Source organism: Lissotriton vulgaris, chromosome 3_1 (genome assembly GCF_964263255.1).
Source record: "Lissotriton vulgaris chromosome 3_1, aLisVul1.2, whole genome shotgun sequence".
NCBI lineage: Eukaryota > Metazoa > Chordata > Amphibia > Caudata > Salamandridae > Lissotriton > Lissotriton vulgaris.
Genome location: NC_141689.1, coordinates 2,052,906,327 through 2,052,925,484, shown reverse-complemented (window position 1 = coordinate 2,052,925,484; position 19,158 = coordinate 2,052,906,327). Strand labels below are relative to the sequence as shown.

General features: G+C 43.2%; 1 protein-coding gene across 8 annotated transcripts in view; it reads left to right on the top strand.

The window, feature by feature from the left end:
* Positions 1-19,158, top strand: part of PCM1 (pericentriolar material 1) — a 1,333,387-nt gene that overhangs the window by 297,925 nt on the left and 1,016,304 nt on the right. For all 8 annotated transcript variants that reach the window (XM_086962572.1, XM_086962571.1, XM_086962570.1 and 5 more), the window contains exon 12: positions 792-949. In XM_086962572.1, the coding sequence (XP_086818698.1) occupies positions 792-949 (158 nt within the window). The remainder of the gene's footprint in view (positions 1-791; positions 950-19,158) is intronic.

Here is a 19,158-nt window from a genome sequence, read left to right as displayed (position 1 = left end):
TTGTCCTTCTAGAACTCCAAGAAGATATTCAACTATGAGCCCCTGTCTAAGACGGGAATTACTTTCCAGTTCATCCAATAAGAACTAAAGACTGTTTTCTAGAGTGAGAGCAACCTCCCAGTCCCGATCTAAATGCTCACGCTGAAACTCTTCTCTTTTGTCAAGAATGAGACCTCCATCTTGGACCTCTTCCTCAGGTCGTCCTTTCCTCAGATTAACTCTCCAACTGTCTGATTCACCTCTGGAAAGAGTCTGTAACATCCTTACTTTCATTCATCTTCATCCGTTCCTAACTACCTGGTATTAAATCAAACATGAATACCTCATTTTTACTTCATTATTATATCCTCTTTTTTTGTTGGCTTGCTCTTGTTCTATTCTTAGCACCATCATGCTGGAGAGTGTGTGCATGTGCTTTATAAACTAAATGCATTTGTGACTGCGTTCTTTTAGGAATGTTGTATCTTTTTATCTTTCCATGCTATTATACCTACATACCTTACTTTGTATTAACCAGATATTACCAAGACGTTTTGACTTTAGAACACTTTACAAAGATAACATTACATTGTATTGTCATTTCTTGAGCTGCATTCTATTGTGCTTATGTTTCCTTGTTGCAGTCAGTACGTTCTACATTTGCTCACTTAATTTCATTCCTTGTATTGCTATTTATCATGCACATATATATAGATTTGTGAAAGGTTATATTATATTTAGGCACAATAAAATTGGAAAGCAAGCTTATTACACAACTTATAGTTGACCTGATTTGTATGATTTTTCTTTAGAAATCCTCAAAGATTTGGCAGCTGGGTTGAAGTGAACAGCAATTCTAATGCCCAGTGTGCAACTAATAACCGAGAGGGAAGGCCTCTCAACACAGATTGTGAAATAAACAACCGAACTGCTGCAAATATAAGGACTTTAAATACGGCGTCATCATTGGGTATGATTTTACAATATAGAGTGTTTTTGTTTAACTTGAAATTGCATGTTTTTTACCTTTGCTCTTCTGTGTGCTTTTCTAATACAAATTTGATCTTTAAATACTATGTAAAATTCAAGATTTTAAGTTCTTCCACAAGCATCTAAAGTATCCTGAATTTCTTCATGTAAATCTCTGTAACAAATAACTGTATGTGCTCTTTCTCCATTTTCTGTTGCGTATGAGGCTCAGTTTGTATACTATTTCCTTAGTACCGAATCGAATCAAAATCTTTATTCGAATTTTTACAAATCCATAAAAGCAATACAAAATACAATCCCAATAGATAAAATGACCATGATTCCAAATACATTTAAAAACAGCACATTATAAAATACAGATTAATTAGCAGCAACAGTACAAAAATTTTCTAAGGGTGCTCCATTGTTTTCCGTACATGAGTAATGACTCTTAAAAAAGTGCTAGTGTGGAATATCAATTCATCATTATTCAGAGTTAACAACATCAAATAGGATTCCTCCAAAGAAAGTGGTCTGTGCTTCTTAAAATATGGGGCTAGGAACCATTTCAAATATTTTTGATACAATTTACAAAAAAAGAGAAAATGTAAATCATTTTGTACGCACGTATCATCACAAGGACACAATTTATTTCCAGATCTTAATAAAGAATAACCTAGTGGGAAACATAATAAAAATTAAACAGTGCTTGCCCTTAAACGAAAAATTAGGGATCTTTCCCAGTTTGTCATTGGCAGCGTAAGGTACAATGGAATTGATTGTATATACAGATCTTTGTTCACATATAAACCTGGATAGTTGGTTTAGTTAACTCCCTCGCCAGTCTATCTTTACTATAAAGTGCGTACAGTGCAGACTTTATCTCATTTTTAGGTCTCGGCTAAACGCGCGGAAGCGCATCTCCGCCGAGATCTTTTGTTAGCGAGTGTGCTTCCCAGGAGACAGTTTCGGCCACGCGCATCCTTGGAGCCGATTTGAAACTGGAACGCGCGCTGTGGCCAGGCGCTGTCTCCTGGGAAGCTCAAGCACCACACACGCATGAGCATACACACACACAAGCGCCCATGCACGCACGCACATACATACATACAGAGACACCCCCCCCTGACACATACACACACACACACGCGCACACAAACAAGTGCACCGAGGCCCTCCCTCCCTCCGCCGCCGTCACCGTCGCACACATACATACACACACGAGCATACACGCACACACACACACACAAAGTGCACCAAGCCCCCTCAGCCTTTTGGAACTTACCTGGCCAATGTCGGGGACTCTGCTCTCAGCACGCGGCGCCCACCCTCCTGCTGGCGCGGCCCCGGGGCTCCACACCGCTCACAGGAGCCCCGGGCGCGAGACGCATTTGACTCCGCCTGCCTCCTCTTCCGGTCTGGACGTGGCCCCGCCCCCGTCACAGGCGACCGTGCCTGACTTCCGGGGCGGCCGCGGCGGGTTTCCGGGGGCATTTAGGATGCTCTCTCAGCTTGCACTGGTTTTTTATCTGGCTGAGTTTTAGTACAATGGTAATTATCTGCAGTATTGTGAAAATTATCATGCAATAAGCAGCACAAGTTTGCACAGGCAAAGAAAAACAAAAGTTGGGAAACTTCACAAACTTCAAAGAAACGGGCATTTGCAACATTTGCTCAAAACAAATTTGCTCCCATCCCTATTTCGGTCTTGCTTTCGATTGAAGTATAAGATGCGTCCTCTTTCATTCGCTCTGTCACTTTGGTTCTCGGCCTGACACCAGAGACGATAGGGAGCGGTGCGCGCCGCGGCGAGGACTTTGAACCCGGAGCCTAGTTAAGGCACCAGTCACCGCCTGGCACTGCACACCTTCTATGCCTTTGTTTTATTTCCTTCTGAAAGCGTTTTATTGTGAAGTATGCACAGACGCAGCTTAATCGGGTGAAGTATGCACATATGCCCCAGATAATGTGTGGTTTGACCGGCCGGAGATTGGTACGCCGCACTTTCAACAAATTCTTATTAAAAGGGGAAATGCGTTCTAAAAGCAAAGTGTGTTATCTGCTGGAAGGAAATATCCTTGTACTGAAGTCCGGTTTAGAGCTGTACAAGAGAACAAAGCAAAGAGGCCGATGTTATGAATTCCTGAATTAGGTCTCAGCCTGCATAGGCCGGAGCCATGGGGCCGTCTATCGTGAGAGGTGGCATATTAAAGCGTTCGGCAAGTTCCTCATCCACCTGTACTCTTCTTTCAGGTAGATTTCCGAGGGGCGGGTGCAGCTTCTTCCCAAATAGCTAGAGAAAAGTAACAGTCGCTATTGACAGGCTCTAGTGCAGGAAGACCCCCTCACTCAGTGTGTGGGAGGCATGGCAGTGACTATGAAAAAGCATACACACGCTACAGATCTGATTACAAGAATGATTGTCAATGGCACAATTACATATGTACTATTTTAAAGAGTATTTGCACAGAACCATTACTTTAATTGTGAGTAAACAGTTCAAGGTTCACGAGTAAGGATTTTTTTGGCTTTAAACCTAAAAAAACTTACTGCAGATGCGATCACGTCTTTTGTGCTTGATCATGAAAAATAAAACGTTTAGGCTGGTATGTTATTCGCTTGCCAGATGTTATAGTAGTGTTGCTCGTGCTCACAGTGTTAAATTCTGCTAAAAACTTGCGTGGCTCATTTGACTGTGGATCTGTGTGTGAGTAGTGAGTGCAGTGTGCAGAGTAGTGAGTGCAGTGTGCAGAGTAGTGAGTGCAGTGTGCAGAGTAGTGAGTGCAGTGTGCAGAGTAGTGAGTGCAGTGTGCAGAGTAGTGAGTGCAGTGTGCAGAGTAGTGAGTGCAGAGTGCAGAGTAGTGAGTGCAGAGTGCAGAGTAGTGAGTGCAGAGTGCAGAGTAGTGAGTGCAGAGTGCAGAGTAGTGAGTAGTGAGTGCAGTGTGCAGAGTAGTGAGTGCAGAGTGCAGAGTAGTGAGTGCAGAGTGCAGAGTAGTGAGTGCAGAGTGCAGAGTAGTGAGTGCAGAGTGCAGAGTAGTGAGTGCAGAGTGCAGAGTAGTGAGTGCAGAGTAGTGAGTGCAGAGTAGTGAGTGCAGAGTGCAGAGTGAGAGTAGTGAGTGCAGAATAGTGAGTGCAGAGTGCAGAGTAGTGAGTGCAGTGTGCAGAGTAGTGAGTGCAGTGTGCAGTGTGCAGAGTAGTGAGTGCAGTGCAGAGTAGTGAGTGCCGAGTAGTGAGTGCCGAGTAGTGAGTGCCGAGTAGTGAGTGCCGAGTAGTGAGTGCCGAGTAGTGAGTGCCGAGTAGTGAGTGCCGAGTAGTGAGTGCCGAGTAGTGAGTGCCGAGTAGTGAGTGCCGAGTAGTGAGTGCCGAGTAGTGAGTGCCGAGTAGTGAGTGCCGAGTGCTGTGTGCTTTTGAGTGCAGAGTGCTGTGTGCTTTTGAGTGCAGAGTGCTGTGTGCTTTTGAGTGCAGAGTGCTGTGTGCTTTTGAGTGCAGAGTGCTGTGTGCTTTTGAGTGCAGAGTGCTGTGTGCTTTTGAGTGCAGAGTGCTGTGTGCTTTTGAGTGCAGAGTGCTGTGTGCTTTTGAGTGCAGAGTGCTGTGTGCTTTTGAGTGCAGAGTGCTGTGTGCTTTTGAGTGCAGAGTGCTGTGTGCTTTTGAGTGCAGAGTGCTGTGTGCAGTTGAGTGCAGAGTGCTGTGTGCAGTTGAGTGCAGAGTGCTGTGTGCAGTTGAGTGCAGAGTGCTGTGTGCAGTTGAGTGCAGAGTGCTGTGTGCAGTTGAGTGCAGAGTGCTGTGTGCTGTTGAGTGCAGAGTGCTGTGTATTGGCAATGTAAATGACAATGCCATTTATTTATGATTTTAAAGAAAAAAAAAGAAATGTCATGAGCAATGCCAATAGCTCTACCTTTAATGATGCCGAGACCATTGCACTGTAAATGCTTGTTGTCTTTGGTCTCTTACTAGGATCAAGGAAAAGGTGTCCTTTACCTACACTACTCAGTTTTTTAAAGACTCCAGAGAGCATGGGGATAATCCTCCCTTTTTCACAGTTAAGACAGTCTCTTATAATGTCTTGGGTTAGACTGGCCAGATTATTCCTCCAGATAGCAAGCCAGAACATGGCCGGTCTAGATGCATTAAAATCTGATATATAGTGCAAGTTCAATTCACTGTGACAAATATATTCTGAAGAGGAGATAGGTACTCCGAGGATTTTTCTACAAAAACGGTTTTCTTCGGTCTGGATGCTAGATGTTTTACCCAGACCCCAAATATCTGCCCCGTAAGTTGCTACTGGGACACACTGTAATTTAAAAAAAATTAAAATTGCTCTAGTGGCACTTACTTTCTTAGGCCGTGAAAGGCTAAGAATAGAGTTAATGGATTTTGATAACTTGCTCGTGGCGTGGACCAAATGTCCACTCCACGAGCCGTTCGCAGCAAAAACCATTCCTAAGTAGGGAAAAGTATTAGTGGAGTAGAGTTTATCTGATCCCACCGAAATAACACTTAATTGTCTCTTCCCCGGGCCACAAGACATAATAAAAGATTTTTTAAAATTTACTTTAAGATCTAGTTTATCCATGTATTGTACAAAGTCTTTTACCAAACTACGTAAAGCGTTTGGTGTAAGGCCCATGAGCACCGCATCATCTGCATAAAGCAGAGTCGGTAGCAATTTGTTTAGCCCATTGATATAGATAATGAACAACAGGGGTGCTAAAACGCACCCCTGCCTTAAACCTCTTTCTACCTTTATATGCCTTGACACTTCCCCCGCCATCCCGATCCTTACTTGTGCCTTTGTGTCAGTGTGCAAGTAGGCCAGGAAATGTACAAGGGGCTCTTCTAGACCATAGTCCAGAAGAATTGACCACAATTTAGACCTATTTATTAGGTCGAATGCGGACGATAAGTCCATAAACCCTAAGTAGATTGGTATCGACCGAGCAATGGTATATTTACCAATTACTAAATTTAGATTTAGACACTGCTCTGTCGTTCCAACCCTGCTTCTGAACCCCATTTGACAGGAATCTAAGATCCCTGTTTCATCCACCCAATCATTAATTCTATTGTATAGTACTCGCCCCAGGATTTTAAGGGTGTTGTCTAGAAGCGAAATCGGTCTATAATTTATTGGGTCTGTTCTTTCTCCTTTTTTATATATAGGCACTATTATACTTGTGGACCATGTATCAGGTATTGGCCCTAATGGCAGACTATTAAAGACCTTTTTTAAGATGGGTGCCCAGAGTTCAGGTTTCCATTTGATGATATCTATTGGGAGGCCATCTGGCCCAGGGGCTTTATTACCAAGGCTTTGTTTAATGGCCACTATCACCTCTCCTAGGCTGATCTCTAAGGAGCATAATTCGCCTGGTATATAGTTATTACTAACATTTGGAGGTGTTGTGTACACTTTAGAGAAATGGTCTTCCCACTGACTGCTGGAGATGGTACAGCTTATTGCTGACATTTGGGTTCCCATGTTACGCATATTTTTTACTGCTGCCCAAAAGATCGTTCCTTTTTTCCCTGATGCGGAGTCTGATAGCTCCTCCCAGCGTTCTGACAAGATGGTTGCCTTGCGTTCCCCTAATACAAATTTGTACTTCTTTCTTGCCTCCCTAACCTCGGTTTGGCATCTGTGCTTAGCGTTCAAAGCCTTACGCAAAGCCCTATTTGCTACTGAGCAATTGTTGTCAAACCACTTAGGGTCCATATTTATTCTTCGGTTGGGAACAGTTAAGAGTGTCTTTATAACTGTACACAGGTTAGTAAAATCTGAGATTATCCTTACATGGTTCCCATCTGATAGTGTACATGAATCTATTAGATTTTGATTCTTGGTTGTAACCTGGTTGATTATGCTGCCACTATCCACCCCCCTCCATTTCAGTCTTAAAATATTTGTGACGGGGGTTATATCTCTAGCCCCCATAGTGCTTGTAAACACTGGTGATGACCCTAGTCTAATATTCGCCACCAAGGCATTATGATCCCCAAAAGCAGCCTCAATTACCTTGGCCACTGTGAGGCAGTCAATAAGCTCGGGTGACATAAAAATATAATCAACAGTTGTGGAGTAATCTCTGCCTCTAAATGTTGGAACATAATTACTTATAGGGGAAGGGCTTACATCCATAATATTAGTTAATATGTGTTCACGAATGAGCAAATCCAGTTCTAGGCCCCTTTTTGCAGCTCGGTCACTTCGGGTATTTGTCCCAAATAGTTCCAAGTTTGGAATTTTGGCATTAAAGTCCCCAGCTAGGATAAGCCTTTTACCCATACTTTTATCTGGTGACTCAATAACGTCAGACAAAGATTTAGAAAGTTCAATAAAAATTTTGTTTGGGATTGAATAAAAATCATTAATCTAATATAATATAAAAATTAATCACGTACAAGGGGATCTTTCTTTTATATTCAACGATCTGGATGTTTGGACTTTTAGTAGGTATTACCTTAATACTACCACCTGCAGTTATCCTAATACCAATTAATAACCCGCCCATAGGTCTACCAAAATCAGGTTTAATTGCGATTATACTATTGCAGTGAAAACCCTCTATATGCAGATTCGTGGTGGCCCATGTCTCCTGGAACATTATTATATCTTTATCAGATAGAATCGTTAACCAATCTGGGTCAGATAGTCTCGGTTCCAGCCCTGCGACGTTCCAACTAAGGATCGCAAGGCCAGATTTAATTGATGTGTTAGGGCAGGCTTTTTCAGCATCCTCATGAATTCTGATCCCCTCATTTAAAGATCTTTTTTCAAGTAGGGGACTATCCTCACCCTCCCCAGTCCTTATACTCGCCGCAATCATCTCCTTTCTATGGTTTGACCGTGCGGCTGAAGGGAGTCCCGCTGTGGGGGATACTGTTACATGTACTTCCCTTTCATCTGGGTTGAGCAGCGAGTGGCTATTGGACATCTGATTATCTCTGCTATCAGTCTTACTAGACCCTTCCGGGTCTTTATGGGGATTGATGGTTGCCGTCAGTCAGTCGACCATCTCTAAACAGCTGTAACTATTTGCTGTCGAAACCCCTATAAAATTATCCACAAATACTCCATCTCTTCCCATGTTCCCTCCCCAGTTTCCCCAGTCTTCTCCCCAGTCTCGGTAGCCCATTCTACTCCAGTTCCTGTCATGGCCTGACCAAGCACCATTCCTAGGAGGATAGAAGGAGAGTCGTTTAGTTTCTATATGTTTGTAACAACCTTGTGTACTCCAGGAGCATATATAATCTACAGTACAAGGGTCCTCAAAATTGATTACGACAGTCACCCTGGGTAGTTTCCTCTCTTTTCCTATCGAGGGGACTCTGCGCACTGTTAGAATCCTACTTGAGCAGTGTGGGGGTAGGGGGCGGTTGGTATTAAGCCAATATTGTACTTTGTTCTTTAATGACCTACTGGATTCAACAATATGGTCTGCCACCTCTGGAACCCCAGTCATAACCACTACTAGCGGACTTGCTTCTGGGAGGAGATTAACTATACATCTATACTCTTTTTCTCCCCTCTTCTGATCTCTTTCGGGGGGGCGTTGGGGGAGCCTTAGGTAAGCTATCTTTTTGTCTAGTAGGTGCAGAAGGTGCAGAATGGTTTGCCGGTGTAACTAATGTTTTGTTAGCTTGAGCTGCTGGTGTATTTGGCATTGCGTTAGTGTTCACCACTTGTGCAGTCGTCTTCTTAACAGCATGATCTACCAATTTGTTGTTATTAGGTTTTGTCCCACCAGCTGAGGTTGCCCCGGGGTTAGATGTATTCCGAGTATTTTTAAGAGTGTTTTTGAAAGAAACACTCAGCCCAGCCAGTTGTTTTTCTATGTTTAAGAATCTGGTCTCTATTGGGGACAAATAGGTATTAAAAAGCTCCCCAAGTTTTACTTGCTAGTTGGTTCACAACGGTTACATGTTTCCCCCCGCGTGGCCAAAACCTCTACACTTTCTGTATCCAAAACATCATTTGTCACATCTGGGGTTAATTTATTATTGCCATTTTTTGGGAGATAATCTGTTGCTTTACTTGGCTTTCTCTTTGGTGCACATTTCTCTTTAACCATTGGGGCTTTTGCTTGTTTCTTTTGTTTCTGTATGGCGCCTTCCCCTTGACTGCCTATTTCTTACTTCGTCTGGCGTAAGATTAATGACTAATTCTGGTGACCTTTCTAATGCCAGACTTAGTTGTGAGTCCGATAAGAGTTGAGACGCGGACAGATCAACTATATTTGGCATACTAAGTGCTTCTAGTTGGTCATCTGCTAGAGAACCGGGGTCCTGCATTTGTGCAGGGGTTCTAGCTAATGCAAGGGGTCCCAAGGATGAGCGTCTGGCTAATACTAGGTCTTGGGAGACTCTGCGTTCTAGGAGAATAATGCCTTGGTCTATAGCTTCATTCGCCCTTGTTATAAAGTTATCCAGAGGGCCTATTATCTGTTCTCCTCCCCCCGCTGTTTTGCTTCTGCTACCCCTCGTAGACATGTTGCTTATGTGTGTATGTTTAACAGGTATTAGCTTATACTATATAATTAGAGTAAAGCATACATACAGGATATCTGTCTGTGAAGAGTGGTATACAATAAATAGGCAAAGAGGGGGGCCCGGTCCGGTCACGAACGGTCTCTAACAGGCTACAACGGGTCCGCCCTTGGCCCAGGCATCGCCCGGCGTTGCCCGCGCGCGTCCGGCGATTTTATGCGCCTCCTGGCACGATATCCCGGTATGCGACTTCTGGTCGCTGGGGCTCTAGGGAGTTATAGTTTGGAGTCCCCCTCGCTCTCCCCCACTCGGCGGCAGCAGTCCGGATGTAAGGGTGCTGCAGCGGAGGGAGAGCGGAGACAGCAGCACTGAAAAGCAGTTCACGCCTGGTGAGTCTGATGGTCCCTGCTTGTATCGCCTCTCAAATTCAAACAAGTGGCAAGTAATGATTTCCTTAGTAAGTCATCCTGTGCCTGTGTGAATAAAGGGTGAAAAACGTATTAATACTCCTCTAAAAGCAGCGATTTTACCCATTTATATTTTTTTAAAGAATCTTCAAATTAGAAACTGAATGTATTTATGAAAGTATTAGACCTATAAAAAAAATGTAAATCCATAGAGCAAAAGTCTGGGAATTCATCATTCATTTGGGGTATATCTTTCCAAGGTTTGTCATAATCTAATAGATTACTGTAAACGATTAAACTGTACCAATTTGAACCAAGCATATCTGGAGACCATCTTGATATTATAACAGGCCCTAGTCTGTTCTATCTCAGTGATCATCTCTGCAGTCTGTGTACCTTTTGTGTTTCACTTTGTTTTATGGGGGGGAGGGTTCTTTCTGCCGTCAATGCACGGTTTTCACATACCTTCCTCAGCGAGTAGTAATATTTATTTCAGTGTTACAGTACCTTCTTCCATACCTGGAAAGGCAGGCCAGATTTAACCTGCGTTTTTTGAAAGTTTATCACTCTGTAAAAGTTGCTCCTTTTGAACAAAAATAAGGCTTGTGCTCTTTTTCGAAGTGAGCAATTGATTGCCACCATAGACAGTTCCCATGTTCCTACACTGTCCCCCTATCGATTTTACTCATTTTTCTAAAGCCTACTTAAGCCCACAGTGAGTGTTCTTAGACAAATAGATGTTTATTGTTATTTTTCCTTACTGTCCAATAACCAATTGGTTCCAGTAGGCTGAACAAGCTGGGTACTTCAAAGGGAATACCTGCATGCAAGAACAATGTGCGCCACCTTCTCCTGACTCTAATATGGTGTTTCCAGTAAGGCAACTTTACTTAGCTATTCTTCCCTGCCAGGCTAGTTGTGACAGGGGCCTATGATGTTCCCTGCAGAAAGAAGAGAACCATAGCACCTGCATCACATTAAGACATCCGAGGATCACTCCATTCTTCTTCAATGAAACCGATGCCATTACTTGCAGTGGGTGTGATACCAAATGTAATTGACATTTGGAGTCCCACAGTGATTCTATCCTTGTTGTGATGGATAACTTAAGCAGTGGTGTATGCTATTTAGAATTTAACCTATAGAAGAGCGCCTGTCTTCCACTGCAGCCCCTAATCAGGCAACTTATTGAAGATTTGCCTTTTTGTCAATTAATGTTCTGCAGGATCCCTAGGAACTTCAACTGTTCTGCTTACAAAATCTAGGTTCTCAAGCATTGGATCATCCTAGTTACTCCATTATTTGAACTTTCATAGATTTCCATGCTTGAATCATTACCCGTTGTTGAGATGGGAGTCCCCGGTATATTTAAAAAGTAATTTTAGATTAGACATAGGACTTAAAGGCTTAAGGCCTCATTATTTAGTAACATACCCAAGTCCTTATTTAGAAAAAGACCTAAACTTAGAAAACAACCAATCAGATGGCACTACCCTGTAGATCATTCCTGAGAGAAGCTCTAGTCCCTCAGATTTTATACTGCATGTCGTGCTAGGCAGTCTCCACTGAGCTCTGCTTAGATTTTTCCTCAACTCTTTGGAATCACCATTTCTTCAGGTTTTTTTCTTCTTTGGAATAGAAATGTATATATTATACAGATCCCTGTATCAGTTTTTCGGTGGAATAAACTGACTCCTCTATGTCAGACACATCTAAAAAAGGCCTCTTCTGGCACTGTGGCACCAGCAGCAAGAAGAGACTGCACATCAATGATCACCATAAGGACTGCCTTTTTTGTCTATACCCAGACCATAAACCTAATGGTAACATTGTTTCTCTTCCAGGGGGTACACATCAATAGTCATATGCAGTCATAAACAGTGTGTATGTGTGTGTATATATATATATATATATATATATATTCTCGAAGAAGTCGACCCACACTTCTGGTGCCAATCACATTTTTATTGTGCGAATCTTCTGACCAGCCAGTCCGCCATGACTCGTTTCGACCCCCACTGGGTCTTGATCACATGACCATATATATATATATATATATATATATAACATATATGTACATACATATACAGGTATATGCCCAGAAATTAAAGTTTATAAACTTTTAAAACTATACACCTAAATATGTATAAACGTACATATATGTAACTATGCAGCCCAAAGAAAGCATTCCAACCAAAATAGGGGCAAACAGCTAGAAAAGAATTTAGCAATACTTGTTGTAACAAAAAACATTTAAGACTACTTGTAATAGAGAACATACACCCAAATGGCTTCATACAAGAATCTTTTATTTTCCAGAACAAGGAAAAAAACATGTAATTGCAGGCAGTTTGGCCCATAGGCTGCATAGGAATACCTGTCCTAAGACAGAAAAGACAACTGGCACCTTGCCTTTAAGAATCACAAGAATCTAGGCACTTTGCCTTTAAGAACCTCAGAGAGCCCTCTGCTCCCAGCATGCACCACAGGTGACAGGTCAGTTCTTTTTTCCGGCTCCTTCTGAGAGGATCCTGCAGCTTGAGCTCGACAGTTTTTTTTACTTTTTAGTCAGAAATTGTTATTTTTCTTGCTGTTTAGCAATTTTCCTGTGCTGGTGGAGGTTTTATCTTCCTTTTCTGACCGAGATTTTTCATCTTTTTCTGTCAGAATGCCAGCTCTCTTCAGAAAATGTCCATCCTGTGGAGAATGGCCTTGATGTCGAAGCATCCTGCCTTGGGCTAAAGGTATAACCAGGATAAGGGTCTGTCGACGTTGAAGCACACGCAGCCATCTAGACACCCGTCGAGACATTCTCCGTCACCTCATCATAGGTCGACGTTGAAGAGTTTGCAGACGTCAAGGAGACATGAGGAACATTCAAACCCTGCATCACCGTTCTTCAGCTAGAGCACTGCTGCCTCTGGTTTCTGGCATTATTGATCTTGCCAATCAGACCTTTTTAACACCTGCAACTGTGGGTTCCGTACCCTCACGGATAGCTAAAAAATATAAGGCCCCAGATCAGGATCCATTATTTCAGCGCTCTGACCCACCTCCAGATTCCATCATAGTGGCAGCGGCCAGGAAGACTGTCAACCATGTCTTCCTCTTCAGCTCCTCCAGACAGAGACCGCAAACTAATGGATTTCATGGGCAGGAAGATGTGCAACACATTGGCTTCGTTCATGAAAGTCACCAGTGCCTCCGCTCTATTAGGGAGATACGACAGATCCTTATGGGACTCTCTGACTCGTTTTCCGGATAAGCTCCCAAAAGAAGATCAGCAAGATTTTAAGGAAATCTTGCAAGAGGGGGGGTCTTGTCGCAAATCAAGTAATCAGCGATTCTGCGGATTCTGCTGATGTGGCTGCCCATGGATATGCGCATGGCATTTGCTCGAGGCGTGCCGCATGGCTAAGGTTAACTGGACTCAAACCAGAAGTGCAGCTAAAGATCACAAACCTTCCGTTCAATGGGTCTTCCCTCTTCGGTCCTCAGGCAGACGAAGAGATGGTGAAAATGAAGGTGGATTTAGATATAGTAAAAGCGGTGGGTCTAGAAAAAAAGACTTTCGTAGGCGTTTTCGTTCAAGTGATAAACGCCAGTTCCAACAAAGGGGTCAGTCATCCCAGTGGTTGTTGTAAGGTCACCAGCAACATCAAAGATCCCATTTCCATCAGAGACGACCAGGTAGAGGAAGAGGCAACAACAGACCGCAGACCTCTACCTCAAAACAGCCAACAAAACAATGAGGGGACACTTTCTCTAAACATGTTGTCCACTCCAGTAGGAGGAAGTAGTGCTGGTTTTTCGGAGGAGTGGAGCAATATAACAAACGAAATGGGTATTAAATATTGTAAGAAATGGTTATCTTCTACGATTCAAGACTCCACCTTCTTCGATCCCTCCGAAGGGCGTTCCCACCTTGTGTCATCCCATCCTACAAGAGGAGGTGAGCAGTCTTCTGCTGAAAAGAGCCATAGAACATGCCCCAATTTATCATAGGTTCCAGAGAGTGTACTCTAGATATTTCCTAGTTCAAAAAAGAGGTCCTTCTGTGGAGTACAGGCCTATTCTGGATCTTCGACTCCTAAACAAATACATCCGAAAAGAAAAGTTCTGTATGCTGGCTCTACACCAGATCTTCCCTCATTTACATCAAGGAGAATGGATGTGCTCCATAGATTTACTGGATGCTTATTTCCACATTCCAGTGTCCTGGAAGCATCGAATGTTTCTACATTTTCAGATAGCTTGACACCATTATCAGATTTGGGTATTAACATTCGGCCTCAAGTCAGGCCCAAGAACTTTTTCAAAGTGCATGGCAGTGGTGGCGGCTTTTCTTCACAAAAAAGGGTTTTTCATTTACCCGTACCTCGACGACTGGCTTCTAAAGAGTTCCACTCCATCTCTACTTCAGTCGCATCTGTCGAACAGCCTCAAAATTCTGAGCAGACTTGTGTCTAAGAGTCCATTTCAAGAAATCGATTCTCAAACCCACTCTGATCATTCACTACCTAGGTTCATCTCTGGACACCGTGGAAGGAAGCATGTGTCCTTCGGAGGAGAGGTTTGCATCTATCAAGATGAAGTCTCGAGAACTGCTTCGAACTCTCCACCCTTCGGTCAGACAAGTGTCTTCTCACCTGGGGTCCATGTGCTCGTGCATCTTCATAGTACCCAATGCCAGGTTGTACAAGCTTCCCCTTCAGCAGGCTCTGGAGGACCAGTGGGCACAGGCTTCAGGAAGTTGGGAGAATCAAATTACTCTTCCCCAGTCTGCCAAGGACTCCCATCAAATGGTGGACAAGGAGATCACATCTTTGGAAGCTCCAGGGTCCCTGAACATGGGCGGGGATTATTCACTGCTTATAACTTTGTTGAGTATACCCCTGGAAGAGAACCAGGATTACAGGTAAGTAACTTATCCTTCTGTTGTGAACGGATCTAGGGCCCTAATTAAATATCCCTGATTCATGCCTTCATGCGGTTATGATAAATCATGTCCTAATGAAGACATACGAATCTCGCCCATATTCAGTAATAGCCCACGCAGCCCAAATACGGCAAGGCTACTTCCTTAGATTCCTAGAGATCACAACGAGTTCTTTCGACACACCAAACCTTCAGCAACCTGGGAATTCCCCATGTCTTTGTTTTGATTTGTCATTGAACTCCTGCGAGCACTAAAGGAACAGTCAGTTCTTAGTGACATCTTTTATTGTCGTCTTATGTCCAACCTTACGTCAAACACGGCACCTTCCAGGTATAAATATACCAACTCTTGCCTTAAGCAAACACACGGTGGTGTGGAGCAGAGCGGCTATCTACTTATCCGAAGCCCAGCTGATGCGAGAGCCAAAGGAAGCCGCCCCTCCCCTTTGACACACTGGAGGAGCTGCCTCTTCTCACGCCGAGAAATCCAGCTCCGGTGTTTTCCAGTCACCCTTGCGGGTTACTGGGAGATTGAGTCCTGAGAATTGAGATACAAGACCTCCTTCATTCTTTAACCAAGGTACGGAGCTGATTCAAACCTTAGAGAGAATTCTTGATTCAGATTCTTGTCAAAAAACTTAACTTAACTTAAAACTGCAACTTACTTACTCCTTCCCACGTATTAGGCTTAGGTCAGGTAAACTGGGGTAGGCGTATCTTAGAAGCACCAGTTGAGTTTGTTAGTCAATGTTTTTATTTATGTAAATATTTTATCCGTTTTAAAGTATCTTATGGCTAAGAAACCATATCAATGCTTTTACAGTATTATTTCATAATACTCCTTTTACTGTACGCACTTTGCTTCATAATAAGTATTGCAATTGTGGCAATTCATTTCTCTTGCATGAGAAAGAAGACTGCTCAATAAAATAACACCTTTTATTGAAAACGCCCGTCTTTCTATTTCTCTGCACCCTGGTGAAATTAAGCATGCACAATTGACTGAGTGAAATAGCTGTCTATTGTTTTCACACGACTCTGGAGATACACTCCTTATTCTGGGGGAGCAAAGTTGTCATGTTATATGGTTGTTAGAAGCTAATCCCTTCTTGTCTAAATCAGGGAAGTTAACCCCTCCCTATTCATTCGAGAAAGTTTCTAGTGACCTCTGAGCTATCTGGCAAAAACTAATTAAGTCTAACATAGTCAGTAGAGACCTAGATGACCTCAGTCCTACGTCTACACTGCTGTTTGTTATTCCAATGCGCAGAGCCTATTGGGAATATAGAAACTACACTACACTTCCAAACAATGGAGATCTTCGAACGCTCTCCAAGTGAAGTGCCTCGAGCGTCACGTTGTTGCCACAATATCGAAAATGGCTACTCTGCTTTCTGACACAGCAATATAACTTGTGCTCTCCATATAAACAGTGGTTGCCAAGTAGAACACAAACTTTATATCCCTACAATTAATCTCGAGTCAGAATACAGGCCATTTAGAACCACTCCCATCCAGTCTTTTGCCCTGATGAGAATCCTGTGAATGGACATTGGGATTCAAAACGCGTTGGTGTTTATCATACTGCCGGGTCTTAACAATGATAGTAATCCAAAAATAGCACATCCATGTGAATAGGGATGCATACTAGATTCATTAATATTTACCCAGTAGTCTAACAACTGCGCAATTATGTAGATAAAGCTATGTAAAGTAAATTGTTAATGCAGTTTCTGTTGTTTGGTCAAATTATTTGACTGGCTTATATATTGCTTTTCTGTATGTAATTTATGTATGTCTACATGTACTGCGCTATAATTTTTCTCCTATTTCTGTTTAATTTTTGAGATGCATTGATTTTGGATTGTTGTGTGTCTTTCAGACACATATTGTGTGTAATGGACTAAAACTTCTGATATCGTTGCATCAAGGTAGTAACTAAATTACTGAGACCATTTGAAACTGATAAACGTACAAGTCTTTTTGCTAGTTGAAACAGCAGGTTATTAATAACAGGTCAGGTTCTTCTTGTGACATAAGGTTCCAAAGGTCCCGCCTGACCCTAGTAGGACCAAACCCCCCCCTGTCTAGAAAATGAATTGTCTGTTAGGCATCGCTGTCATGTTCGACTCTGCTTACCTCCGTCGACAGCTTATCGTTGACAACAGTCACTTCCAGAATCCAGTCACATATTCCAGTGATGGCGACTGCGTAGACAACCCCAACTTCAAATGCAGGAAAATAGATTTTTCACCCAAAATTTCAGCAAGAAAAGCTTGCTCTTTCTTTGTCATTGCCAAGTAGAGTCCAGCCCTTGTTGCCATCTGCCTCTTAGATGATGACGATTATTCTGACGACAGCCTCTTTGGGGCAGAGCTTAATGTAGAATACCACGAAGACTTTAATGAGCAGGAGTATTATGGCCTGCAAGTTTTTTACTCTGACCAACGCTATTAACAGCAACCACAACAAGACATGGTATGCCTTCCTTCCACTCTTCTTACGGATCTACAATCGATGTTAGTGGATTACAGAAATAGATTTCCGCCGACCTCGCCGTCTCGTTCACCCGCACCTCCTCCACCTCCATGGTACAAAGTCAACCTCTTATCTGCTCCTCAATTACAAGTACCTATACACCAACTATAATCTTCTGAGGATGAGAAGAGCAGGAGGAAGGGGAAATAGAGCAGGAGCAACAACATGACAAATGAGACGACAAGGATGGTAGAAGACTGGACAACATAGGTAAGCGTTTCTCAACTTTGTCTGCATTAACGGTTAGGGCTTCTAATTTCCTGGCAATATTAGGACTTTACAATAGACAAACATGGTCAGTTAGGACTTTACAATAGGCAAATGTGACCAGATACTGCCTCTTATAGCAATAATCTTCCATCAGACGTTAAACATTAGGCCAAAAAAAAATGCTAGAGGGCGAACTCTCAACCTCTGGCCAGGGCGGCTGTCTTAAGACGCCAAAGATGGCTGAAGGCGGCAACATTCAGGCCGGAGATTTAAACCAAGATTTTAGATATGCCTTACGACGGAGGGGAGCTTTTTGGAAAGCATATTGATGAAGCTTTACAAGGGATAAAGAAAGATACAGATACTGCTAAGGCTCTTGGCACTCTTCAGTATAGAAAGATGCCCTTTCGTGGTGCTCTGGGCAAGAGTCAGTCATCTTAAAGAGGAGGCTATCAACATTACCGTTATTCGACTTATACCTCTTCCAGCCAACAATATAGACCAAAGTTTTCCCAGCGGCAACCTCCTCAAGCTGCCTACAACAAGTCTTCTTTCAGAGGGAAAGCAGAAAGACAGAGGGATACTAACCATCGTCCATGACCTTCCACTACTACCAGCTGCTACTCTTCCACCTCCTTCCAAAGTACGAGGCAAAATGTCCCATTACCTACAACAGTGGAAACAAATTACAACAGATCGTTGGGTCTTAGACCTGGTACAATGTGGTAATTCTCTGGAATTCATAGAACCACCACCCCGGCCTCTCCACAACCTCTTGTTCACAAGCATTGGCACCCCTTGAAGTTAGAGATCGTTTCCGTGATTCAACAAGCATTTACAATGCAATAGGTCTTGCAGCATTAAAGTTTGAGTTATTGGCATTGTGTATGACATTGCGTTGCATAACATTTTTAGCAAACTTTGAATCCGTGAGCAGTGAGTATGCTGTTGCTCACAGCTGTTATTATTCACACAGCTCTGATGATGTACCTCAGGCACGGGCTCACAGCTGTTATTATTCACACAGCTCTGATTATGCACTCAGGCACGGGCTCACAGCTGTTATTATTCACACAGCTCTGATGATGTACCTCAGGCACGGGCTCACAGCTGTTATTATTCACACAGCTCTGATTATGCACCTCACGCACGGGGCTGACACAGTTATCATTCACACAGCTCTGATGATGTACCTCAGGCACGGGCTCACAGCTGTTATTATTCACACAGCTCTGATTATGCACCTCAGGCACAGGCTCACAGCTGTTATTATTCACACAGCTCTGATTATGCACCTCACCCACGGGGCTGACGCAGTTATTATTCACACAGCTCTGATGATGCACCTCAGGCACGGGCTCACAGCTGCTCTGCGCCTTGTTCGGACGCTGGACGTGGGGGTAGGTTCTAACGGCCAGGACCGTGCGCCGCCGGAGTTACCATACCTTAACAGCCGGTCCCACGGGAGCAGTCTGCGGGGTACCTTGGGGAATTCTCTGGGGTCGCAATACTTAAGCAGGACCAATCGGCCTGCGTTCCTGTATAACCTACTAAAGAAGGTTGTATACCACACTGTAATTTTGTCTTTCTTTTGTGTAGTACTATTCTCCGAGGTCCTGAGGAATTGCCA